This window comes from Galeopterus variegatus, unplaced genomic scaffold (genome assembly GCF_000696425.1).
Source record: "Galeopterus variegatus unplaced genomic scaffold, G_variegatus-3.0.2 Scaffold1841, whole genome shotgun sequence".
In the NCBI taxonomy this organism is placed as follows: Eukaryota; Metazoa; Chordata; class Mammalia; order Dermoptera; family Cynocephalidae; genus Galeopterus; species Galeopterus variegatus.
The window spans coordinates 24075-51283 of NW_007727952.1; the positions used below are offsets into that span (position 1 = coordinate 24075).

The 27209-nt window shown below is 37.2% G+C and overlaps 1 protein-coding gene across 1 annotated transcript in view; it reads right to left on the bottom strand.

Moving 5' to 3' along the window:
• Positions 1-1692: 1692 nt before the first annotated feature.
• The window catches only part of LOC103595778, a 27191-nt gene continuing 1674 nt past the window's right edge, over positions 1693-27209 (bottom strand). Inside the window, exons 3-6 of the mRNA XM_008579254.1 lie at positions 26312-26801; positions 2521-2587; positions 2328-2436; positions 1693-2273 (exon numbers count right to left, since the gene is read on the bottom strand). Coding sequence (XP_008577476.1) covers positions 1693-2273; positions 2328-2436; positions 2521-2587; positions 26312-26801 — 1247 coding nt within the window. The remainder of the gene's footprint in view (positions 2274-2327; positions 2437-2520; positions 2588-26311; positions 26802-27209) is intronic.

Here is a 27209-nt window from a genome sequence, read left to right on the forward strand (position 1 = left end):
TGTCAAAATTCATTCAGGTCATTTTTCTCTACTGTGAAATGATGACAAGGACTATAAAAATAAAGTGTAAATAAAAAGGATTATAGAGCCACATGCAAATTTTAAGCAAAATCCTTTTAAATTACTTCTGGATTAACTTCAAAATCCAAAATAAGATTACTTTAAGGAGTCATGGAAGTGTTAAAGAAGAATCAAGATTGGAATCAAGAAACCTAAATTTAGGTAACTAATTCTACCAATTACTGGTTTGATGTTACAGAAAAGAATTATTTCTCGGAATTTATGGTAACTCTTAACTAAGATGGAAAATTATTACTTTATAAATCTGTGCAAAACATAAAATTACTTTTCCAGTATTAAAAAAGTATCAACCTCTACAAATTGTTATTACTGCATGGCATATTGCAAGTGTGCTGTTGTTTCCAGTCAAGAAACTCAAGGCTTTTCATGAGACTGTCATCTGACCCAGCATATCTGTGTGGTATATTGGGAAAAATCAAGAAACTATATATGACAAACTATAGTCAAAAAATACAAATGTAAATTAAACAATGTATAAGTATAATATGTAAAACTCATTTTTAATGTATGGGTTAAACACTAAAGCAGAATGAACTCATGATAGATTAGTGAAATGAAAGATTAAGCAGAATAAATGTAGCCATGGGGCCGGCCCGGTGGCGCACTGCTACAGTGCGCCGCTTGGGAAGCGCGGTGGCGCTCCCGCCGAGGGTTCGGATCCCACATACAGACCAGCCGCTCACTGGCTGAGCGAGGTGCGGGAGCAACACGGAGGGTTGCAATCCCGTTGCTGGTCCCGGTCCGGTATGGGCGCGACACTGAGGGTTGCGATCCGTTGCCAGTCACGAAAAAAGACAAAAAGGAAAAAAAAAAAAGAATAAATGTAGCCAAGATACAGTGCAGAGTGACAAAGTAATAGGAAATAGTATATATACATAAATATGCATATATGCATTTATATGACAACTAGAATGAGAAAAAATAAAACAGATAATTGTGTCACAGAGAAATGAAAAAAACTATAATCAAAGAAATAATTTATAAATTTTTAAAGTTGAAAACAGCATGATTTCTTGTATTCAGAAATATACTTTGTTATAAGAGATAAATACAAGAAATACTAATCAAGACAGAAATAATAGTCAAACTTCATAACACAAGAAGAAAGAAAATACTAAAAGCATTGATAAAGAAAATATGGATTAACCTACAAAGATGACAGCAAAATCTCCAGTCTAAACAAAAGCAGTAATTTAGAGAAAAAATATTAGTAGTTTAGAAAAAATATTAATATTCAAGCTAGACTTGGATACTTAATTAATATGTATTTGAAGAAAAAAAGGGTAAAATAAAATATTTTCACAAGTAAAATTTTGAAAAATATTGTTTGCATAGGAGATTCTTAAAAAGTATACTTCAAAAAAGGAAAGGTTTTGGGTGAATATTTGAGAATCAAAATACATGAGTAAACCTGTAAACCTATGGGAGTATCAAAACATGGTCAACATTAAATGAAAGAAACCACAAAAAATGGCAACACAGGATTAACCATATTTAGATACATTAAACTGTGGTTCCATAACTTTTGATTAAACAAGATGAAAATGCTATGTTAGTTGATAATTTGACTGATGACAGAAGAATCTATTCATAAGACCAGTACTTTAATCACTAACTTGTTAAAAAATGATGGTGCTTCTGCCACATATTTTGTAAAGTCTTGATTATCCTTTTATCAGATCTGATTATCACTAAAGGACTGACAATGGCAAAAACATTGCACACAAACCTCTGGATACCCACAACAACTGCATCATCTGCCCCTAACAGGGTCGAAGAAGATGAGATGATAAAGTCCACCCAGTAGATGACCACAAAGAAACTCACCAGTGGCAGGTTGGTCTGGGTGGCTCTTTTCACTGGGGAGGTTATTAGGGAGAGTCTGGTGCTGTGAAGGTACTGGGATTGCCTCTGATGCCTGAACAAGAGAATCACCATGTATGCACTTGAGAGCATCATGATTCCTACAAAGGAGACATCTCTGAATAATGTCAGAGTCAAAAACACTTGCTTGATGATAGAGACCATGGGGAAGAGTGAGCAGTATTTATTGACATTTAGTAGATTGATCTGGGTCACATTGGAAGAAGCCACAGTACAGAAGACCAGGTCACTACTGCAAGACAAACTGAGGAACCACAAGAAAAAGAAAATAGAAGTAATGTAATTTGCGAATTTATGTTTAAATCTCACTAATCAGGAAGGATTTGTGAATTTATGTTTAAATCTCACTAATCAGGAAGTGCTGTGGTTGATGGTGATGGCCTGGAACATGCTCAGGAGGCAGGTGGTGCAGATGGAGAGGTCTCGCATCACTCTGCTCATGAAGAAAAACACCTTACACTTGAAGTCATTCTGCTCAGGAAGAAAAACACCTTACACTTGAAGTCATTCTGAAAATTGAGTGATTCATACAGATCTGGAGACACCAAAAAATACGACAGTGAGGAGCATCACTACGTGGATGAGGGCAAAGTGACAGGTGATCAGGTCAATAGGCTTAGTCCTGTGATCCAGAAGGAATGTGGAGATGTGGAAGAGGAGAGAGGTGTTGGCTGAGATCCCAATGTCAGCTGGGAAATAAGGCAGTGTTTCATGGCAGCAAAAGTAGAAAGTGATTTCATCTTAATGTAAAACAGGAAACAGTTTTGGTGTCTGAAAAAAAAAAAAGACGTCACATTGTCAATAATATTTTTTCTTATTCAAAATCATCATCATCAACATCCATTTTATTTTACCTTATTTTTCTTGATAAATCCTGAAAAACTCATAATTTATTCAAAATTCAGCCTCAGTAATATTTTCCATATATAACAATATTTTCATACACACATAACATATTTAATACATTTATAATACATTTATGTTTAGCTAATATTTATATAATATGTTTACACCAATAACAATGCCTAAGGTTCCTGTTATCTATATTCCTATAGTACTCAGGCCACACTAGTTTTCAAGACTTTAATGCTATTATATCCTTCTTTGTATGAAGTTTAGAACCCAGAAATGTGATGAATATATAAAAATTACCCTTTTTGTAATTTTTGTAACTCTTTTTGTAATCTTTTTGTGTATGTGTAGCTGAGCTGAAGTCAATGATATGCTAACAGAAAAAATCACTAAATAAAGCAAACACTGAAAGTAAAACAATATTATGTTTGTTACATCTTTTCTCAGGTGTTGTTATTCTGTTTCTTTATAACCAGTGCTTGAGAGAGATACTGGGGTTGTTGCATCCTTTATTTATTTATTTATTTTCGCAGCTGGCTGGTGCAGGGATCTGAATGTTAACCTTGGTGTTACAAGGCTCTGCTCTAACCAACTGAGCTAACTGGCTTTTTTTTTTTTTTAAATGCTTTTTATTCCAACTGAAAAGAGAAATGAGTATATTAATGTTAAGTTGTTTTTAAAAATATTTTAACATGGCATGACTATATGCAGTCCCTGAATTAGTTTTCTATTACTGTTTTAGAATTTGCTAAAATTAAATTTATTAAAAATGTAACAGTTTACCTAATTCAAACCCTTATTTAAGGTTTTAGGAGTCAGAAGAAGTCCTAAAACTTTTTCACTTGCTGCATGTCATCATGTGTGTAAGGCTGCATCCCTTTCTGTAGGCTCAGGGAAAATCTATTTTCTTGCCTTTTCTTCCTCTAGATGATGCCCATATTTTTTGGCTTGTGGTCTCCTTTTAACTTTAAAACCAGTAATGACCAGTTGAGCTTTTCTCACATGACATCCCTCCACCACTGTTTCTTTTACCCCATTTTTCTACATTTAAGAACCCTTCTGATTACATATGGCCCAAGAATCAAAGAGCCCACATAATCCAAAGTAATCTTCCTATCTTAGAGTCAGTTGATTAGCAACCTTAATTACATCGATAAGCTTTTTTTTTTTTGTCATCTAATCTAGTATATTTACAGGTACTAAACATTAAGATGTGGATACATTTGGGGGACCATAATTCTCCTTACTAAATATCCTTTAACATTATCATCCTAAAATTGTCTTGAATGTCTTCCGAGTTAGTTTCCATCCCAAATTTCCCTGATGTAAATTCATTCATTTCAGGAGTCAATTGCTAAAGTCTACCTCTCAGTTTTCAAGAGGAATACCACATTTCTCCACTGTATGACATCTGTATGATTGAATTAAAATAATTATAAGTTGATCCTTTTAGTGAGACTTCACTTAATATGGGCATACACTCCAATGACAAAAAAACACCACCACCTCATACCTTCAATAGTAAAGTCTATTACCTTTAAGATTTAATTAAGTAATATCCAACATCAGAAGCCATTGTAAAACTTGCAGTGATAAAATTTTAAATTATGTTCTTATGTTCTGTCCTCTGGATACAGGCATCATTATTTTATCCAATTAATTCATTCCAGGATGCACAAATATTTATATAAGTATGTGGGCTTTGATCAGATGTATAAAGATGATAGAAGAAATATAGTGAAAAATAAAATGATTTTGAGAAACCAAGCACTATTTTGGGAGAAGGTAAATATGTTAATTTGAAAAAAATGAGGTTTATTAATTTATTTCCTCATGTTTAAAATATATACTATTTCAAATAGCACATCACTTGAGTTTTTTTATTTTAAGAATAATATTATTTCTATATAAATATTTGCACTCTGCTAGTTAGGATAACATTATATAACCCACATTATAAAATAACATGCTGGACTTTATTTTATTATCACATGAATCAACAGTTTTGTTTTTACAACCAATTTTATTATGTTCTATGAACAGCATTGTTAAATATACTGTGACTGGCCATCAACAACCTAAAGCCGTCACGGGAACCGCAGGTGACAGGCAAGGGGTTAGGTGGTTGAGCGGCAATAGTTGCAGTGTGAGAACACAGCTGGCAATTTCAGGAAAGAAAAACTTTTTGTCCACATAGATCAGTTCCATAAAAGAAACTTTTCTGAATATTACAAACATCAGAATGAAATATAGTAAGTATAAAACACAACCGAATAACTGAAATGCATTACTCTTCTTTGTCAATTGAGTTTAGTGTAGGTCTTAATAAACAGCAGAAGTTGGTATTTTCAGATTTTTATTTTGTTAGGCAGAAAGAAAAAATTCTACTATTAACAATTACCATATGGCATTAAAGACAGTGATCTTTACATTTATTAAAATTTCATTATTATAAAATGTCAAATCCATAATATATTTTATGATAAAAATTGAAACTGTCCTAAAATATTTTTAAAATTCTAACTTAAAAAAACGCCTTTTTTAAAAAAAGGTATATACAGAGTATATTGAATTAGTTCATATTTGGTGGCTCTATCAGTTAAAATTTCATATAAACCACAATGAATGTTGTGTTTTATATGTTATATTAAAATTAGGTAAAAATAAAGTACAATTTCAATTCAGATACAACATTACCAAATTATAAATGTCTTTTCACAAATTCACAAATTTATTGCCTCATAAAATTTATGAAATTGATCTTTTTATCTGAAAACCTGTAACCATTTTACTTGTATAATTCTCTAAGATATAAGACTAAAGTTACCAGAAGAGATTTCAGTGAGAAACACTTCAATGAGAAAACTCTCAGCCCACCACCCTCCTGAGCCATGAGCGCTCACAGTTAATGAGGCTGAGAAACAGACGCTCACCCGGCTGCATCTGTGGAGTGAGTCTGTGTGTGTGAGATGAGGCCTCCAGTCATCCTTATAAAGGATGTCATCAGCTCATCTCCCTTCAGACACACAATTGGAACGTCACATATAGAGGCGCAACAGCCTTAGCCTTGGGATTGTTAGAAAGGGGAAACACTGTGGGAAAATTGAATTCATTTAATTCCTGGAAAACAACAGGCTAGGGCCAGCTGGGTTCTAAACTTTTTCATGAGTGAGCATATGTTCCCAAGGCACCTTGGTCTGGGTGTGTTATACGGTCACAATTCTTGTCAACAAAACACAGGTCCCTAATAGCTCCACCTTCAGACAAGTAGAATGCCATGTCAGGTTTCCCAGTGTATCCCTGCTGGCTCAAGATTCCTGGTGTCCTTCACACATGTCTCTGGTGGTTTCAGGGGACTAAACAGAACCTCTGTAAGAAAGGAGTATTTTTCTCTTTGGAGACTGACTTAGATGAACAGATCTTTCCTCCGACGGACACAGTCCTGACACAGAACACTAGCATGAAATGCAATTAGCCCCCTAAACCCCGTATTTGGCAAGGCACATGTATTTATATGTTATATTCTTGTAAGTGATATTAACCTTAATCTTAACCTGAATCATGACTTCCACATTCGTGGTACTCTTTTTTTTTTTGTCTTTTTGTCTTTTTTCGTGACCGGCAACGGATCGCAACCCTCAGTGTCGCGCCCGTACCGGACCAGGACCGGCAATGGATCGCAACCCTCGGTGTTGCGCCCGCATCTCACTCAGCCAGTGAGCAGCAGGTCTGTATGTGGGATCCGAACCCTCGGCGGGAGCACCACCGCGCTTCCCAAGCGGCGCACTGTAGCAGTGCGCCACCAGGCCGGCCGTGGTACTCTTTCTTAAAGGAATGGCATTTGACTGTAAATGGGTGACTTCTCTGTAAACACAGATCTTCTCCAGGACACCATCTCTCAGTTTGTTTGAGCTCAGCCTGATATACCTCTCACATGTCCTTGTTTATCCCCCAGCAAACAGTCCTCCTCTTGGTCTGTCAGGATCATCCTCCCTCAGCCATATCTGAATCCATGGAGCATGCACTTCCTTATCAGAGAGAAAGGCCTTCCGAGAACCAGAGCAGCCAGGCTGTGCTGTGAGGCTCGCTCCAGCGGTGCCCTGGATCTCATCTACTCATATCTGCTTCTTCCTGCTCTCCCAAGAGGTGTGAGTCAGGTGGCTTTCCTCAGCTAGAACAATGATCTTTATGAACAGAAGAGAGCGAAGCTAAGAGAAATTTTTACTGATCTGACCCAGAAACCTAATTAGCTAGTCTTAACAATCCATGATGCCTGTGGGACCATGTGGCCTTGTTCCTGCCACGTCACCCGGGATGAGTTGGGGCTGCAGGCCTGATGCATGGTCAGGACTCCTCCCTGTGGACTCAGGACTGGCTACATTAACTCCCTCTCCTCCAGCAGCCCATGACATTTTCTGCTTCTGGCTTATTCTCCATATTATTGCCCTTTCATTTAAGAATTGTCATCACTGCCTGTTGAGAATGTGTTAAATATTTAAATGACAGTGCCTTCTAATCAGTACATGTGAATGTGTTTTAACCCCTCTAATGACATCACTGTATTAAAGTAATGCAGATTTTATTAAATAGGTATTGTGGTCCTAGGTGATTGGGATGCCTACAAAAAATGATCTTTAAGTGATTCTCCTATTAATAACACTATCTTTTCATTATTTATCAGATGATATTGGGACTCCAACTTCCAGACACTGCTCAGGGTAGAGGATACAAAGAGAAATAAAATGATCGTTGCCTATTTAGATATATAATTAGAATAAACCTAATCAAAGAAGGATGACACAATTAATAGATAAGGTCTTATTGTCCACAAACCACCAGGAGTTGTGCACATGGCATGCAAATAAGATGTAAAGCAGTGTGTTGACCTTCAGTAAACCCAGGACATTAATTCCGTACTGTGGGATGAATCCTTTCACAGCTGAGTGCTCTCTCTACTTCATTCAGAACTGCAAACCTTACTCAGAATAAGTCACCTTTTTGTGAACTTATAAAGATCAAAATCATATTGTCTGAGTTAACAAAACTTAAATATTAAATTCCCTAAAATTTTAACTCAACCCTGTTGAGCTTTACTTTGATAATTTTGATTATTGCTTATGGACATGAGAGGGAAGTTTGAATTAAAACTTTCATTTTAAAATACTTTTCTTTAAAATGAAAATAGCAAGTTGGCTGAGGAAAAAATGTTTCAGGTATTTATTTTATCATGATGCTATATTATTCCACAATGAAAAGTTCCTTTGCTAAATAGTATTTCATATTGGGAACATATGTCAAATCAATTACTGACAAACTAAATACTCGGATAATTGAAAACTAAATGGGAGTTTTTTAATTGTCTCTTATGGAACATTTAAAAAATTAAAAATAATAAATTTAAAACATTTTAACACTTTAAATCCTCTACATTCTAAATAGCTATAAGGTGTCAGGTAAAAATAAGTTTGATCCCATTATCTGGGTAACTTAAGGGTTGAAGCAATAGGGAATATTTGTAAGAACGCATATTTTGGCTTAAAATAAGAATGAGCATCCCAATGAATAGGAAACTACAAAAAATATATACATATTGTCATGTGTTTTAAATTTTGGGTAGATTCACATCTATCTTTTATAGATGTGGCCCAATTTAGAGCAAGTCTTTATCCTCCATGCAGTTAGCATACATTCACACCTAACACTGTGCCCTGGGACTCAATCCGCACCTGAAGCACTGAGACCTGATCTTGTTATTAAGATCATATGCAGTTGATACAGAAAGACCAAGGAAATCAATTTGGGTTACTCATATCCGATGAGAGAAAATAAGGATAGCAATAGGCTTGTGAAGGTAACTGAAGAAGCTGCAATAGCTGCTTTAATTAATAGTCTGTTGGTGATACTTTATATCAAGCTAATTCCTGTTCTTGCACAAACTGTACAGGAAACTTGCATTGGTGACCTGATAGATTCAATGTCTTAATAAAATTGCCAGTTGAATCCACTTAGTTCATGAGCTTTTTAAGTGATAGCCAACATATAATGACGTCAATACGTATAACGAAGACTGGAATTTTGTGAACAGTGACATATGGAGCATTCTGTTTTGATATAAAATGATTCCCATGCCTGATAAGGTCTGCAAAACTCCAGGGAGGAATGTATTACAAGAATTCTATTTACTGGGCAATCCTTTCCAGCATATTGGAAATAAATCTCACACTGTAGTCTATATCCAATCCTGTTTTGGCTGCAGAAGTCCCTAATTAGGTTTGGGGAATGTTCCTTTCTCCCCCATCTTCAACATGCAACTGCTTGTTGGGAATTTGACTTGGGCAGGTTGGGTCAGCTCAGCATTTTTTCTTGGTCTTAGTTTTTCTGACATCTCAGGAGTAAGCAATGCTCTTCAAAGTACACTTTCTTTCCTTTCTTTAATTCACTTCTTTGTCCCATAAATGTGACACTCCACTGCCTCTGTCTAATCTGGACAGAAACCTTCACTATAAATTTGTGCAGGATCTACTGGCTCTGGGCATTTCTGCTTTATAAACACTATGCTAGATTCTAGTGGTTATAATATGTAAAAGTAAGTTATCACAGTCTGTATTATCAACATTTTACTACTTTAAATGAAAAGAACAAACCTTATCATCCATCCCTTCTCTACTGCTAAATAAGCCCATAGAAAAAGAACTGAGGTAAGCAAGTAAAACAACATGTCACCAAATAGAGAACATCTACAAACAGAAATTATAAAATGAAACTAAATAGAAATTAAGGAGCTAAAAAGTACAATAATTGAAAAGAAAATTTAAAAATAGGAGTACAACATATATTCAGCAGAGCAAATAAATAATCAGCTAACTTGAAGACAGATTCATTGAGATTTTTCATTCTCAGGAGCACAAGGAGAAAAAAAGGAGAAAAAATAGAGAAACCCTAAAAGGTCTATGGGAGACTATCAAGCATAATGACACAGGCACAACGGGAGTTTCAGAAGTAGAGGAGATGGAGAAAGGGACAGAAAAAAACATTTGCAGAAGTTATGATGGAAATTTCCCCAGTTTAAAACAAAAGTTTATGAACACACAAGTAGGTCAATAAACTCCATGCAGGACAAAAATCACAGGTATGCATGCTAGGACACGTAACCAAACTGCTGAATGACAAAGACAGGAAGAATATTTTATTTCGTTTTATTTTGTCTTTGTCTAGTAAGCTCAACATTTGTACTTTCTCAAGAACAGTTTCTATCAATTTCCTGTGCATTGGCCATCCTCTTTTGTTTCTTTGCATTAGCTTTTATATAATAAAGGATTTGGCTGAGTTTTTAAAATTTATTTCTTAGATAAAGACTCTAAACCTTTGGAAATTTTTGAGTGAAGAGTGTGTCTTTGACATTCTTGGGGGGGAGGGGAGAGAGGGAGGAGGGAGGGAGGTGTCGGTGACGGGCCATAATAATCATATACAGTGTATATTGACAAAATAAAAAAAATAAAATAAAATAAAATAAAATATATATTATAAAAAATAAATAAATAAATAAATAAATAATATTGTAATTTATAACTATAAAAAAAATTAAAAAATAAAAATAGAAAAGAAAAAAAAAAAAAAGAGTGTGTCTTTGTCTACCTTACTTGACCCAATCACTCTCACACCCTGCATGGACTGGACAGATATGCTTTGCTGACCACCTGTCAGTCACAGTGGGACCCATGGAATTGGTGCCTGCTTGCTTTAAATTCACTCAGAATTCCCCCTGGGAAAACTGCTGCCAGGGCCCCAAGGAAGGCTTTAGTCCCACAGGCCCTTTCTCTCCCCATGTGCCAGTTGATCTCTTGTATCCCAGCTGGCTCCCTTATTTCCCTGGGCCCTTCCTATAAGCCCACTGTTGTGCTGCTACCTCTGTATCTAATCTGATCAACATACCTGAACCTAACTTGTTTCCTGGTCAGGGCTCTCCTGGAGAGTAGCTATCATGGTAGGAATAAACTGGATAGAGGCAGGAAAAGGGCTACAAGGGCATCTGCCAGTATAAACTAATTTCCCATGAGAGAGGCACCTGGTCACAGGTCAAACACTTAGATATTAAGATAAAGAAGTATCCTATGAGAGGCACACTTAGATATTAATGACCACCTCCTCTGGAGCCCCATCAGGGCAGAGCTAGAATTTATAGCCACCCTGCATAGAGACCTCAAAATCAAATCAGAAAGAATTTACAAAACACACATGTAAGTCAGATTACGTAATATTTTTCTTCCTACCTCTGGCTTATTATACTCAACTTAACATCTTCTAGGTTTTTTCATATTGTCATAAATGAGAGGTTTTCTTTTTTTAAAGCTGAATAACATATATATATATATATATATCATATAAGTATATAATATGGAGAAAATATGGATAAGTTATTTTATATATATATAATATATATAACATATATATATATGTTAATATATATATGGTAATCATATAAGTATATAATATGGAGAAAATATGGATAAATATGGAGAAAGCATAGAGATATATATATTGATCGAGGCTGAATCCACAGAGGCTGACCTGGTGCTAGGACGAGACTGGTCCTTGTGAATGTTCTTTCTCCTGAGTCCATGGAGCCCAGCTTGATACCAGGGTACACTGATGTGGACCTGAAACCTGGGTCTGCAGAGACCAGCTTGGTGCTACAGGGGCTTACCTGGTGCTAGAAGGAGCCCTGAGCCTGGGTCCTTGAGGGCTGGCCTAGAACCTAATCCATGAGGACCGGGCTTGTACCTGGAACTACAAGACTAGACTGGCATTGGGAACTGGCCTAAATCCTGAATCTGCAGAGGCAGGCCTGGTGCCACTGGTGTTGACATTCTGCTGTGTGAGGCCTGGAGCCTTGGGCAGCAGAGCACAGTTGAGGGCAGTCTAAATCCTGGGGCCACAGGAGCTGGTCTGGCACTGGGTTCACCAGGGTGTGTCTGGTACTGAAGTCCACAGCAAAGTCAGCTGCTCACTTCACTCTCATTCCCCAGTGTAGAGGGAATGTGTCTTAAGGAGGGTGATGCAGGTAATGTGCAACTGTCCTTCCGACCATCTTCATGTGTCTTTTCTTATTTCTGTGTTAAAGTCAGATTCTTTCATCTTTCACTGGGATTCCTTATCTCCTGTCAAGTATTTTTATCCATTGATTTTTTTTCAGTGATGTTTCTGTGAGCAGACAAGCACTGGAAATTCCTATTCTGATGTCATCTCTCTTTTCTGAGATTCTAAAAAGCAGCAAGAAACAAGCAATTTGTCTTTAAAAAGAGATGCTTAATAATATTAACTGTTAATTTTGCTTTAGAAAATATGGAAGCTTTGAGGAAGTGGTATAATATTTATAAAACACTGGAAAAGATCAAACAAGAATTGTTTATCTTCTGGAACTTTGCATTATAAAGAAATTAAGATATTCACAGATAAGCAAAGCTGAGGGAATTATTTGCTGGTACACATACAGTGGAATTAAATACAGTAGAAATAATTAAAAGTGATATTAAAAAGTAACAATCTCTTGTAAATGTAACTATAGAGGTACATTTTAAACTTGTATTGCTGTATTTTTGAATCGTAGCTTCTCTTTTTTCCTTTATGATTAAAATGACAAGTGCCGAAAATTATAATTATGTGTCTGTGTTAGTATGCACACAAAGTGTAAGGATGTAATTTGTGACATTAAAAACTTAAAAGAGGAAAAGCAAATTTCAACTAGGTAGGAAAAATAAGTTCTAGTGGTGTGCAGTAACGATAGTCATTTATATTTGTCCATTTTCTGTTGCTTATAACAGAATACCTGAAACTGGGTAACATAAAAAAGTGAAATTTATCACTTACAATTTCAGAGGCTGAAAAGTCCACAGTCCAAGGTCCTGCTGGAAAATCTCGTGAGAGTCTTCTTCTGGATGGGAACTCTCTACAGGGTTCTTGGGTGATGCAGGGTGTCCATGGAAAGAGAATGGCAAGAGTGAGGGAGCTAACCTTCTCACTCACTTTTCTTATAAAGCCAACAGAAGCACACCCATAACAGATCATTAAACCATCAACCCATTCATGGAGGCACAGTCCTCAAGATTAATCACCTCTTAAAAAGCCTCACCTTCTACCACCATACTAGGGGTTAAGTTTTGACATGAGCTTGGCAGAACAGTCAAACCACAGCAGCATCTATAATTAACCATAATTTATTGTATGTTTTCAAGAGGCTAGAAGAGAAAAAATTAAATTTTCTTATCACACAGAATTGATAAAGTTTTGTGATGATGAAAAAATTTTATTTTTTAGAAGGGGACAAACAATTTTATAGAAGTAAAGATTTTATATGTTGCTGAAGTAAAGGTGGTATCAATTTAAGCTAGATTATTATATATTGAAGATGTTGATTTTAATCCCCAGCTAACGACTAAAAGAGATAACTAAAAATATAGATAAAAGAAATGAGAAAGGAATGAAAATGGTACACAAGAAAAAATAAAATACAAAAGAAAGCAGTAATGTAGAAATTGAGATTTAAAATATGTATATATAATACATAACATGTATAGAGAACAAATAGTAAAAATCTGAATTCCTTTTTAACCAATAATTACAATAAATATAAATGTAGTAATTTGTTTAATCAATATGTAGAGACTGGCAGAATGAATAAAAACCTGATTGATCTCTATGCTTTGTAGAACACTCATTTTAGTCCAAAAGAAACAAATAAGTTGAAATTGAAATGGCAGAAAACAAAATTCCATGAAAACAGTAATTAAAACAGAGATGATGTGGCTGTACAATTATCAAACAAAACAAACTTTATGTCAAAAATTGTTATGAGAGATAAAAAAGGGTATTTCATATTGACAAAATGGTCAATCTATCAAGAAGATACAATTATAAAGATGTAGAACCCGAACAACCAAACACCAAAATATATAAAGCAAAAATGGACAAAGTTGAAGAGAAAAATTGGCATTTCTGCAATAATAGTTGAAGACTTTAATTCTCACTCTAAGTAATGGGTAGTATAACTAGACAATAGATTAATAAGAAAATGGAGACACTGAGCAGCACCATACATTTATTAGACCTAAATGACATATATAGCACATGTCGCCCCCAAATGGAATGATACAAATTTTTATCATGTAGAAGAAACATTCTATGAGAGACCATATATTATGATATAATACAAGCCACAAATAAGTAAAAAAGATTAAAATTATGTAAGATACTTTCTCTGACAGATAGTTCCAAAAATGAATCTTGTCAGTTTTCACTCCTTCTGATTGTCTTATTTGTGTCAAAATTTAACTTTTTTTTTTTTTTTTTTGCAACAAGTAGTTTTCAGTTGTATCATACAGCCATTGAATATTATGTTGTGGAACAACTCTGGCACTTATTTATATCTTCTATTTCCCCAGGCATTTACACTGTTTATGTATATAGTACACATCTTAGTCCACTTTCATGCATTACAGTTCAAATATCAATTAGGATTTCTAAGTTTTTACAGTACTATTCTGGTCTGCCCCACTTGTGTGCTACCCAAAGCCAATCTGAACATTGGGTGGTATTCATCAGCAAATGACAGTAGTTCAAAAACTTTGTGGAAAAATGATGTTAAAAGATAATATAAATCCATCTATGAACTTTTTGAAGTATGTTGGTAGTTTAGTTCTCAAATCATTGAATATGGGTTATGCTAATTATCACATGCTTAGAAGTCTTCATAGAGCATCATATTCAGATTTATATATTCCCCTCCTCTGTCTCCTTCTACCCATAACCTCTCCATTAATCTAGTAGGGATGTGGTGGGGCAATGACTCATTATTGTGGAGCAGAAACCGAAGACAGGCTGTCCCTGCAGTCTCTGCAGCTGCAGTCCTGACACAGATGGAGGGCACTGTCTCATTGTTGCAGGGTGGGCATGGTGGGAAGGGATACAACTTTTTTGTTTATTTACCTACAACAGGTGTATATGGTCAAACTCTTTGTGGCCTGCTGAGCCACTCTCATTTCTTCATTTTTGGCTAAAGAAAGAGCACTTTGCTTTTGGGTTTTTCATGTTTGTATTCACTGCCATTAATATGCCCAGTGACCAGACCAAAATATATTGGAACCAAAACAGACAAACAAACAAACAATATAGAGCTAATTATAAGTTTATTCTTTTTAAGTTACCTAGCCTATTTGACTTATTTTCACCATCATTCAGAGACGTGTCATTTTCTTTTTGAATTTTGTAGAAGGTTTTGTTGTAATTCGCATAAATTATGGAATGGAATGTTTTAATTTCATTCTGTCCAGTATCAAAAGTTCCAAATTTGGGGGTTTTAAGAAAAGAAGTGTTTACCAAGCTGCTATTAAGTTGACAGAACTCTATCCGCAGCTCTGTCTTTCCTATATCTTCCAGCATCTTGCCAGTTCCTTTTACCTTTCCACTTGCTCTATGTCCTTGGGCTCTTTGGTGTCCTCCATGTGCTTGAATAGCAAAGGGGCAGCCAAGAACTGAGGAGGATTATATACAGATTTGTGGCTTCCCTTTCTGTGACTTCCTCCCTAATTTCTGTGACTTCACCATACTTTTCAGCCTCTCTGGGAAATCTGAAATTCATCCTCTTCTTTACCAAGCCCAACACACAGTGGTTTCCAGCACCATATATGCTGGTAAATGACTCCATGGGAATGAAAAAAGCTATATAGATGTGAATATCATCCAAGCAATTTCCTTACTCCAACATTAAAACTACCTCTAATTTCTTTCTTTTTTTATTTCCAGAGGCAATTTAAAATAAAAACATTTATTAGACTAAAAAATATGAAAAATATAGAAAAGTATAAAAACTACAACAAAAGTTCTTTGTACTCCCCTCAATTTTTATTGGTCTTTTAATCTTATTTTTAATATATAGCTAATGAGTATATTATGGTTAGTATTCTTTTACACCTACTATCATCTCACAAGTATTTCTATGCAACATTTTTTTTCAAACTTATTTTTTTTTAAATTGACATAAAATCATATGTATTGTTTATGAGTATAACATAATGTTTTGAATATGCATATGCAAGTGAAATGGTTAAATCCAGCTAATTAACAAATGCATTTCCTCACAGTCATCATTTTTGAGGTAAGAATACAACATTCACTCTTTTAGGAATTTTCAAGAGCATGACATATCATTAATTATAGTCACTATGCTGTACAATAGATCTTTTGAATTTATACCTTTTATCTAACTGCAATTATGTATCCTTTGACCAACATATCCTCAACCTTTTCTTCCCGCTAACCACTCCGGCCAGGGTAACCAACATTATACTCTTTACTTAGATAAGATCAAACTTTTTAGATTACAAATATGAGTGAGATCATGTGGTATTTGTCTTTCTACACCTGGATTATTTTACTTAACATAATGTCCTCCAGGTTTATGCATGATGTTGCAAATGACAGAATTTCCTTCTATCTTATCACTAAATGGTATTCCATTGCATATATATACCACAATTTCTTTATCCATTTATCCATTGATAGAAACTTACATTGTTCTCATATCTTGGCTATTGTGAACATGAGAAAATGACATGGGAGTGCAGATTTTTTTGACATACTGATTTTATTTCCTTTATATATATACCCAGCAGAAGTATTGATGGACCACATGGTACTTCTATTTTTAATTTTAAGAGGACCCTCCATAATGTTTTATATAATGACTCTACTAATTTAAATTTTCACCAAGTAAGCAAGTATTTCCTTTTGTGCACATCCTTACCAATACTTGCTATCTTTTGTCTTTTTGATAATAGGTATTCTAACATTTAAGGCTTTAATCCATTTTGAGTTGATGTTGTTAGATAGGAAAAGATAAGGATCTTTATTCTTCTGCATTGGATATTTCGTTTTTTCAACATAATGTATTAAAGAGACTGACTTTTCCTCCATTGTGTGTTCTTTGTACCTTTGTTAAAAATCAGTTGGCTGTAAATACAAGGGTTTATTTCTGGCCTTTGTAATATGTTCTATTGCTCTATGTTTCTGTTTTTATGCCAGTATCAAGCTGTTTTTGTTACTATAGCTTTGTAGTATATTTTGAAGTTGGGTAGAATAGGGTCTCCAGCTTTGTTGTTTTTCCTTAAGATTGCTTTGGCTATTCAGAGTCTTCTGTAGTTCCATACAAATTTTAGGAGTGTTTTCTCTATTTCTGCAAAGAATGTTATTTGTATTATAACAGGATTGTATTAAACATGTAGATCACTTTGGGTAAAATGGGCATTTTAACACTATTAATTCTTCTAATTCATGGGCCCAGAATATCTTTCATTTATTTGTGTCTTGTTCAATTTCTTTCATCAGTGTTTTATAGTTTTCAGTGTTCGGATCTTTAAGCTTCTTAGTTAAATTTATTTCTAAGTATTTTTTGAAGCTACTATATATGGGATTGTTTTCTTGATTTGTTTTTCAAATAGTTCTCACTTTTAGTTTATAGAAGTATTTCTTATATTTACATGTTGATTTTGTATCTTGCAAAATTATTGAACTTGTTTATTACTTCTAAGAGGTGTTTTGGTTTTGTTTGGTTGTTTTATGGTGGAATCTTTACAATTCTCTCTATATAGGATAAAGTCACGTGTGAACAGGGACATTTAACTTTTTTCTTTCCAATTTGGATGGCTTTATTTTTTTCTTTTGATTAATTGCTCTGGCGAGAACTTCCAGTACTATGTTGCATAGAAGTTACAAGAGTGGTGTCTTTTCTTTAGACCTTAGAAAAAATGCTTTCAATTTTTCCTGTGCAGTATGATGTTAAACATGGGTTTGTCATATATGGCCTTTATTGTGTTGAAGTGTGTTCACTGTGTACCTAATTTGTTGAAAGTTTTTATCATGAAGAAATTTTGAATTTTTACATGCATTTCTGCATCCCTTAAAATGATTATAAGGCCTTTGTCCTTTATTCTGTTAACATGATGTTTCACATTTATTGATTTGCACATATTGGACCATTCTTGCATCTTTGGCATAAATCCCATTTGATCACATTGTGAATTTTTTTAGCATGCTGTTGAATTTGGTTTGCTATTATTTAGTTGAAGATTTTCACATTGGTGTTCAGCAGGGATATTGGCCTGTGGTGTTTTGTTTGTCTGTCTGTTTGTTTTATGTTTCTTTGTCTGGTTTTGTTTTGAGGGTCATGTTGGCCTGAGTTTGAGAAGAATTGATATTATTTCTTTATAAATGTTTGGTGGAATTCAACAGTAAAGCCCTAAGGTACTGAGCTTTGCTTTGTTGGGAAACATTTTATTATTGTCTCAATATTCTTACTCATTATTCATCTTTTAGGATTTTCTATTTTTCAAGGAATTTATTCATTTTCTCTAGTTTCTCCAATTTGTTTGTGTATATTTGTTCATAATATTCCTTTATGGCCCTTTGTATTTCTATGCTATCTGTTACAATGTTTCCTTTTTCATCTCTGATCATATTTATTTGAGTATTCTTTCTTTCTTTAGTTTAACTAAAGTTTCATTCATTTTACTTAACTTTTCAAAATACCAACTATTTATTTAGTTGATCTTTTGTTTTTCTGTCTTTAGCTCATTTATTTATCCTTCAATCTTTATTATTTATTTCCCATAATTTATATTAATTATGGGCTTAGTTTAGTTTTGATTTCTTAGTTTCTTGAGGTGCTACATTTAGCTTATTTGAGACTTTTCTTTTCTGATGTTGGGTGTGTATTGCTGTAAACATCTCTCTTAGAACTTCTTTTGCTGTATCCCATAGGTTTTGTATGTTGTTTTTATTTTTGTCTCCAAATTTTCAAAATTTTATTTTTAATTTCTTCATTAACCCAGTGGTTGTTCAGTAGCATGCTGCTTAATTTCCATGTACTTCTAAATATTTTGATATTTCTCCTTTTACTTATTTCTATTATTATTATTTTTGTTAATATATTATAATTATATAAAATACGTTAATACAATAAAATATTAACATTATTGTTAATATTGTTATGATTTTTATTGATTTCTGTTATTAATTATTGAATGTGATTGTCATTGTGGTCAAAAAAGATACTTAATATAATTTTAATCTTCTTAAGTAAGTAAAGCCTAAAGGCAAACATGGGAATAATGAAGACTAAATTCAGATTAGTGAAACCTTCAGGGGAAGATTGCAGGATGGCCTGGAGTGGGCTGTTCATGGGTCTCTGATCATGTTTTTTAAGTTTAGAGCTCCATCATGGGTATTTGTTTTTTAAAAAAAATACTTTCTGTATGTTTGAATATTCATTAATAAAACATGTACATATATATATGAGAAAAAACATACACCCAAAATAATAGATGCATTTATTGCTAAGTAACAGAATTATGGGTAGTTTTTCCTTTTTTTTTTTTGTCTTTTTTACTGACCGGAAACGGGATCACAACCCTCGGTGTTGCGCCCACACCACGCTCAGCCAGTGAGTGGGAACCGGTCTCCACATGGGATCCAAACCCTCGGCGGGAGCGCCACCACGCTCCCAAGCAGCGCACTCTCCAGTGCGCCACCGGGCCGGCCCTACTTTTTAAATTTATATTTCTATGTATCTTCTAAGAATTTCTTTTCAATGTGTGTTATTCTCATTATCTGAATAAAAGTTACAAAAATGTTTTAGCACAGACAGACAAACAGAAAGAGACAGCAACACAGAGCCAAGGGAAGGTCATAACTGATTTTCTAAATATTCTTTTATTTTCTCCAACATTTTATGCTCTTACCGTAGGATGCTAAACTCAATTATCTCTCTATCTCATACTTATCTTGCTAAGAGAAAATTTTAAATTAACCCAACAATCAATCTCCACCCGGCCTGCCATTCAATAAATACTATAATTGGATTAAAGTACTGATTACTAACAGGGAGTCTTACTTCTAACCTACAGTCCATCTGCCACACAGCAGCCAAGATCTGCCTTTAAGAAATAATTCAGATATTGTTTCTGATCTCCAAACATAGATAGCCAATTTCTTAATGTGATTATCCACTTGATGTCTAATAGTCACTTCAAATGTCCAAAAGCAGATTCCCAATCTTGCCAAGCTAACTCCACCCACCTGCAACCTTCCCTGAATCACCACCCAATCATTCTGGTACATCAGGCCAAATCATTAGAATAATTCATGATTCCTCCCTTTCTTCATGGCTTATATCAAAGCCATCAGCAGATGCTATTGACTCTTCTTTCAGAAATGTCTGGAACAAGTCTATTCTCACCCCTCCTGCCCTGGTCTGAGCCACCATCAACTCTAACCAAGATCATTGTAAATGGCTCTTAACGAGCATCCTCTTTTCCACTGTTAGTGCACAACTATCTTTTCTTAACACATCACAGAGAGTGACTCTATAAAAACAAATTGAGTTTAATCATGTCACATCAGCTAGAAACAGTCAATGGCATCCAATGTTAATCAGAGAAAGTACCTCAAGCCCTTTGCCATTTTTCCTTAACACCACCTCTGACGTTGTCTCTTGCCACTTGTAACTTACAGTCTGTCAGAATTGGCAAACAAGGTTTGCAGCACATCTACTGTCACCAGGAAAACCCACTGCAATCCCTGACAATAATAAAGGCATGCAGATGATGTTTGCAGCCACAACAGCCTCCTTGAATCCTTGCTCCTGTGGAGCTTTATCCTGCCTCAGAAAATTTGTGGTTGTTTCCTCTGCTAGGACACAATTCTTCCAAATATCAGCAAGGTGCCTCCATTCACTCTCTTTAAGTCTCTGTTCAATGAGAACAGTGAGGACTTTTTAATCCACTTTATGTGAGATAGCAGCTCCAGCAGGTTATAGTGCCAAAATCTTGATAAATTTGTATCCAAAGCACTTACTAATTTGCTCTGAAATGCATTCATGTGTTTTTGTAAATCTGTCTCTCCACACTGACATATAAGCCCAATCAGCAAGTGTCTTTTCTCAATTTAGTCATTAATATCTCCCCTGCCCAGAGCAGTGCCTGACAAATGATAGGTGAACAATAAATAAATGGATGGTTGTGGTTCTCCTTTTATATAGAATTCATTTAATCAATTCACCCTTGGTTAATAATCCAATAATGATTCTCCTATCTTTCTGAAACATCCTATACCAGTTTCCCAGGACCTTTAACATAATGAGCTAATCCAAGGTGTGGTCACCTTCAGACATCATTTAAAAATTTTTGCTTGGAATGTTCTTGCCCCTTACTTTCACCTGGCTAGTTTTGTTTTAATATTCATAGTTTCTCTAAAATGTCATCTTTTCAAAGAGACAGTCTTGGAGATCTCATAGAAGTTAAACACAGAGCTATTTCACGTGACTTCATTTTAATTTTATATATATCACTTATCACTCTAAAGCATCTTGATTTTTTGGTTATGTTCTACTACTACCCTCTAGATTAAGAACTATTTGAAAGTAGGTTTCTGGCATGTATTATTCACCACTGTACACCCTACATGGAAACAGGTCTTGGCATACGTTACACAAACAGTAAGTGAAAGGTTTGTGCTTTTCATCATTTTCTTGAAGTAGCTTCACTTTCTTCACCTTCAAAATTGAAATGATAATATTACATTCCTCATAGGTACACTGAGAAGATTGAATTAGTTAATCAATATAAAGTGTTTAGACCACTAATTGGCAAAAATTAACAGCTCAAGTATTATTACCATAATATAAAATTATATATACATAATAGTAAAGTACAGAAGTAAAAGCAATAATGTAGGTCATTAATAATCCAAAATTTTTTAGGTATTTCTGTAGGTTCCAGAGAATATATTTCATGTGGATGAGGAAACATCAGGGAAAAAACCATAAGCTGAAAGACACAGAACATAGAACTGTCAGGGACATAAAGGCATTTTCATAGATAACTTTAGAAAATAAAGTTATTTGTTTCATGAATAAATAAATTTTTAACACAAGCATCCTTCCAAAATATTGTCTTCTAGATAATATTAGATTCTGTAGTCTTTCTTGGATTCAGATGTCACAGGATGATGTTGAGGGCTGCCGTAAGGGCTGGGGATTGAGGGTGGATCCCAGAAGGAGGCAGCCAGAGGGCTCTCAAGATCTACATATTAACTCCTCACAATCCTCAGATGGCTCCTGAATGTGCTTGTTTAAGTCGTGCTCCAAGAGCACAATGAAATGCAACAGATGGAAAGCTCAGAAAAAGAAAACCCCAAAACAGAGGAGCTATTTCAGAACGTGTCCACCACAAGAAAGTCCCATGTTAGGAGTTGGGCGAGCACATTGGTCTTTACATAGAAACTCCCAAAAGGCTATGACTCATGAATAAAGACAATGTCCCAGGACTAAGAGATTATTCCTAAAGGTAAAAATTGATAATAGTCCTCTTCAAGCAAAGCAAGAAACTTAGACTCCACACATTCAAATAGATAAGCCAATAAATCAACTGGCTGGTAGAACAGTAAAAACAAAAACACTTAAACAGATGAAAACAACATAGTGTCTACAACTTGTCATGCACAGTGCTCATTAGATGATCCTAAATTACTAGACATTTGAAGACACAGGACAATGTGATTTGTGGTCAAGGGAAAACACATAATAGAAGCCAAACCCAAGATTACCTAGATGTCAGAAATACCAGACAAGGATTCCCAAGCAGCTGTATTAGTCCACTTTGTGTTGCTATAACAGAATACCTGAGACTGGGTGATTTATAAAGAACAAAGGTTTATTTGGCTTATGATTCTGGGACAGCAGCATCTGTTAAGAGCATCAGGCTGCTTCTACTCACGATGGAAAATGTCAGGCAGCCATTGGTACAAGCAGATCACAGGGCGAGAGGAAGCGAGAGAGAGAGGGGAGGTGCCAAAATCTTTTAAACAACCAGCTCTCACAGGAACTAACAGAATGAGAATATTAATCCCCAGGGAGAGCATTAATCCATTCATGAGGGATCCGCCCCCATGACTCAATCAGCTTCCAACACTGCCACATTGGAGATCAAATTTCCACATGAGTTTTGGTGGGGACAACACATCCAAACTCTATCAGGAGGAGCTTTTTTTTTCTTTTTAAGCAGATATTTTTAAGATGCCCCAGAACTTAATAGAAGAGTGAGTCACAATGAGTGAATACATGGGGAATCTCAGTGGAGAAATAGAAAGTACAAGAGGAAATTCTTGAAGTAAAGAGTGTAATATCCCAAATAAAGTCAGTAGTTATCAAATTAGATTGAAGATGACTTAAGAAAGAGACAGATTAGTCAAAATCATCCAATATGAAGAACAGAGAGATTAATTATTTTTAAACAAATGAAAGTCTAAGTGATCTGTGAGGAAAAAAATAAGCAATGTAACATACATGTAACGGTGAGTGGGGAAAGAGGGCAGACAAAAGTCCCTTGAGATGCCCTAAGCCAAGCATCTGAAGATCGGATTACAGTGACGATAAAGAAACATTTTCTTTGTGACTGTAATGACACTGAGAAGAAAGGTTTTAAAGTGAAATGAGGTGTTTATGTAGCGCATTTTGATACATGAAAGAACACCACAGATGTATTCCTTTAGGACCTTGGGGATGTTGCCACCCCTGGTGTTGCAGGACCACAAGATGGTGGGATATTCAACAACCTTGGAGAAGCTTCTCTGACACTCTCACAGGTGGGGACTCTATCTGCCCAGGACATCCCCTCTTTTGGGACTGGAGCAGCAAACGTATTTCCCACCTGGAATAATTAACCATCAGGACCTGGAGGAGGTGAGAAGCCCTTGCCATGGGTTAGTGTGGGGTGGGAGGGGCAGGGGTGACTATTTATCCGTCCCCAAGGGAGACTGGGTGGTCTGGACCAGGCGAGATGCATTTACAGGGCAAAAGAAGAGCAGGTGTCTCATGAAATGTCATCTGAAGAGGACAGGTACACAACGCTGAGGTCAAGGGTTCAGATCCCTGTACTAGCCAGCCACTCACCCCCTACCCCCCCACGATAAGGCAGGAATAAGTCAAGTACCTGGTACAGAGCCAGGGGTCACATAGAGAGACTGTGGTCCACGCCAAGTCAATGGGGGAAGCAGAAAAGGGTCAAAGAGGGGCAGGCCGGGCTTCAGCACATGTGGAGGGTCAGGGGCCAGGTGGAGATGGGCTTTGGCTCATGGGGGCCTTGATGGACTCAGGGAAGGAAGAGTATGGAAATGTGGATGTGAGCAGATGTCATGATGCCAGGGCATAGAACTCCTCCTGACGGTGACCCTGCTCTCTTGGGTGTCACTGGACTTGGCTCTGGAGCCATCACTAATAAGCCCCTTGGTCTCCGCAGCCCATTGGCAGCCTCTGATATGTGGCATTATGGGGACATCAGGGAGAGCCTCTGAGGGACAGAAATGTAGCCATCCTTTCCATCAGTGTCAGGGACAGGTTGAGCCTCTGCCCAGGTTATTACCCTTCTCTTCAGAAATGACATCATTCACTTATTCAACAAATGTGGTTTGAATCTTTGTTCTGTGCTACTTTATCAGAGCTACAAAAATGAGAGACAAATCTCATTCTTTAAAAATAAATTCTGTAATTAGCAGCACAGAATCCTGCAAACAAACAAACAAGAACTGCACACAGTTTGTAAATAATTTTGCAATTCACATCTGTAAAAGCCTCTGGAGGAACCTAATGAAGACTGAATAGTTGTCTGGGGTACTGTCTTTGGGGAATGTCTACACAGAAACGGGCATAGATAAAATCTCCCGTTAAAAAAAAAATGTTAAGTTCACCAGTTAAAGAAAGAGACTGCTCTTGCCTGTAGAAAAATCAGCTTGAATACAAACATGTTGTCTGAAGTTGAATTTTCTGATGACCCTCATAAGTCTGTGCAGCTTGGACATTTGGTTTTCTGAGGGAAGAACTAAAAATCACAGGTGTGTTCCCAGAGGAAAAGGGCGTCTGTAGCCAACTAAGAGTCCTAGATGTCCTGCCAAGTGCTCTGCCCAGCTTTCTCCCATCAGAGTTGTCATCAAGGCCCTGCTGTTGAGGTGGAAGCTGGTCACTCAGAGCAGCTGTCGGGGGGGTACCCCACAGGCTCGGTGTGGGGGCTAGGAAATAACACATCTGCCAGGTTCCAGGACATCCTTGGAACAAGGACCTTGAGTAACAATGTAATGGTGAATCGGCCACTTCTGAAATCATTGGAGTGGTCACACAGATGCAGGGAATGCAAATTGGAAGGAGCGAACATAGCCTGAGAGGAATTTGGTGCTATATACTGCCTAGGACACATGGCTGGGTGTTGTTCCCCAGGCGTGTCTGCTCAGAAAGTTCAGGGAGAGTCACGTTCTGTGGGCTGCTTCCTGGCACAGCAGACCTTCCAGGTCATTTGTAACCATATGACATGTATCATAGGAACTCATACCTCTCCCCTCATTGGGAGGAAAAGGAAGGTGTGCCCGTGGAGCAGGTGACAGATGAGTGAGACCTTTTCTGGCAAGAGAAGAGAGGTCGGTACAGTATTCCAAGAAAACATAGAAGTTAGAAGTAAAGTGTAGAAGTGAGAAGAGAATGAAGACCCAAATTGTGTTTGGAGAAATAGATAGATCCATCAATAGATAGGTAGGTAGATAAATGAACACAGATGATGGAAGGATGAAAGATCGGATGAACGGATGGATGGCTAGATGAACAGATAGGTAGAGAAAGTGAGAACGTGAAAGAAAGGGGGTATATGTATATATATTTGGGCGCATGTATATAGAGAGAGACAGAGAGACAGAGACAGAGACAGAGAAATTTCTTATCTGCAAATGGAGCTGCAGTGCAGTGGGGAGGAATGGAGCCAACGGAAGAAGGGATTAAAAGAAAAAGAGAAAGGAGAATTGTGAGTGAAAAAGCAATTAAGTTGATTACCAGGGTGGCTTGGTTTGGAGTAAGTGGGAGAGTAGAAAGGAGAGAAGGATTTAGGATGGTTTGGGGCCATCGCAAGAGGATGGAAACTAAGAGTGTGAAATGCTGGAGGCGGGGACACGCGAGCACAGGTTTTAACCCGTGCATGGACAGTCCCAGCAGCCACATTGCAAGATCTCAGGCCGAGGGCCTGTTTGTATTTGGGAGATAAACAGGGGAGGCAATTTAGGGATCCAGCAACGTGGGATGAAGCATATATGCAGAGGTGACTAACTGAGACTCCCTGTGCATTTGGGACAGAATGATAACAAACTTAGGAACACAGAAGACTTTTAGGTAATCATGCTGACTTCCTAACTTACGTAAGAGGCTATGAAAGTAAATTTCAGAAAATTGAAATGTGGGGCCGGCCCGGTGGCGCACTGGATAGTGCACCGCTTGGGAAGCGCGGCGGCGCTCCCGCCCGAGGGTTCNAAGTTATAATTTTGGGGTGTCATATGTTTTAACCCATTTAAAAACCCACAATTTTATGAATGAAGGAAATTCTGCACATTCATTTCTAGTCCGTGTATAATTTACTGTGCCCCGAGGAAGGAGGGCTCAGGCCCCTTCTCCAGCGGGTCACTGGAGGGTGAGGGGCCGGGGTCCTTCTGGAAGCTCGTGCTCCCAGGCAGCTCAGGGGGAGGGAGGCCCCGCAGNGCCCCCAGGGACCTGTCAGCTCCCAGCCTGCTCACGTCCCCACGCGGACCCGCGGGCTGATAACCCGACTCCCATTCCTGACGCGCCAGGCCACGGCCTCGGCGCCCCTCAGCAGCCCGGCTCTGCTGCCGCCCCAGCGGCTGAGACCCCAGCACTGGGAGGCCTGGGGGAGGCGGAGGCCGAGCCCACTCCTGAAGCGCCACCCAGCCGGGCCTCCGCCAGCTCTCGCAGCCTGCAGACTGAGGCCGCAGCCCAGGAGGCGGGACGTCTGCCGCGCGCCCCCGCAGCGTCTTTTGGTCCAGCCGGCCACCGTCCCCAACGTTTGCGCCGCGGTGCACGCTGGGACGTGCAGTGTCGGAAGCTGCCGGCGCTTACCAGACGGTAAGAGGAACAGCGGCCGGTAGCAGGGCCTAGGTTGGGCCGTGAAGTGCCGTGTGGGGGCTGTGGCTGCCCTGTGCGCCGCCCTCCCGCCAAGGGCGCCAGAGCACGACAGCGACTACCCAGGACCAGTTCTGCTGCTACAGATTCATATGCATTTCAACAGCAACAAAATATGAATAAATCTTGGGACTGGGACAGACATGGCCTGTGGAAATGAGCTCACACATGGAAAACTTTGGACCCCAGATATTTCTACTCTGGTTTTCCAGGAATTAGAGAGCCCCACGGAGCCGCCACCACTGGGGACGAGCCCAGGAAGGAAGAACAAGAAACATAAGAGGATGAACATTTAATGGAAGAAAAGAAAAAGAAAAAGCAGGAAGAAAAGAAAAAGAAA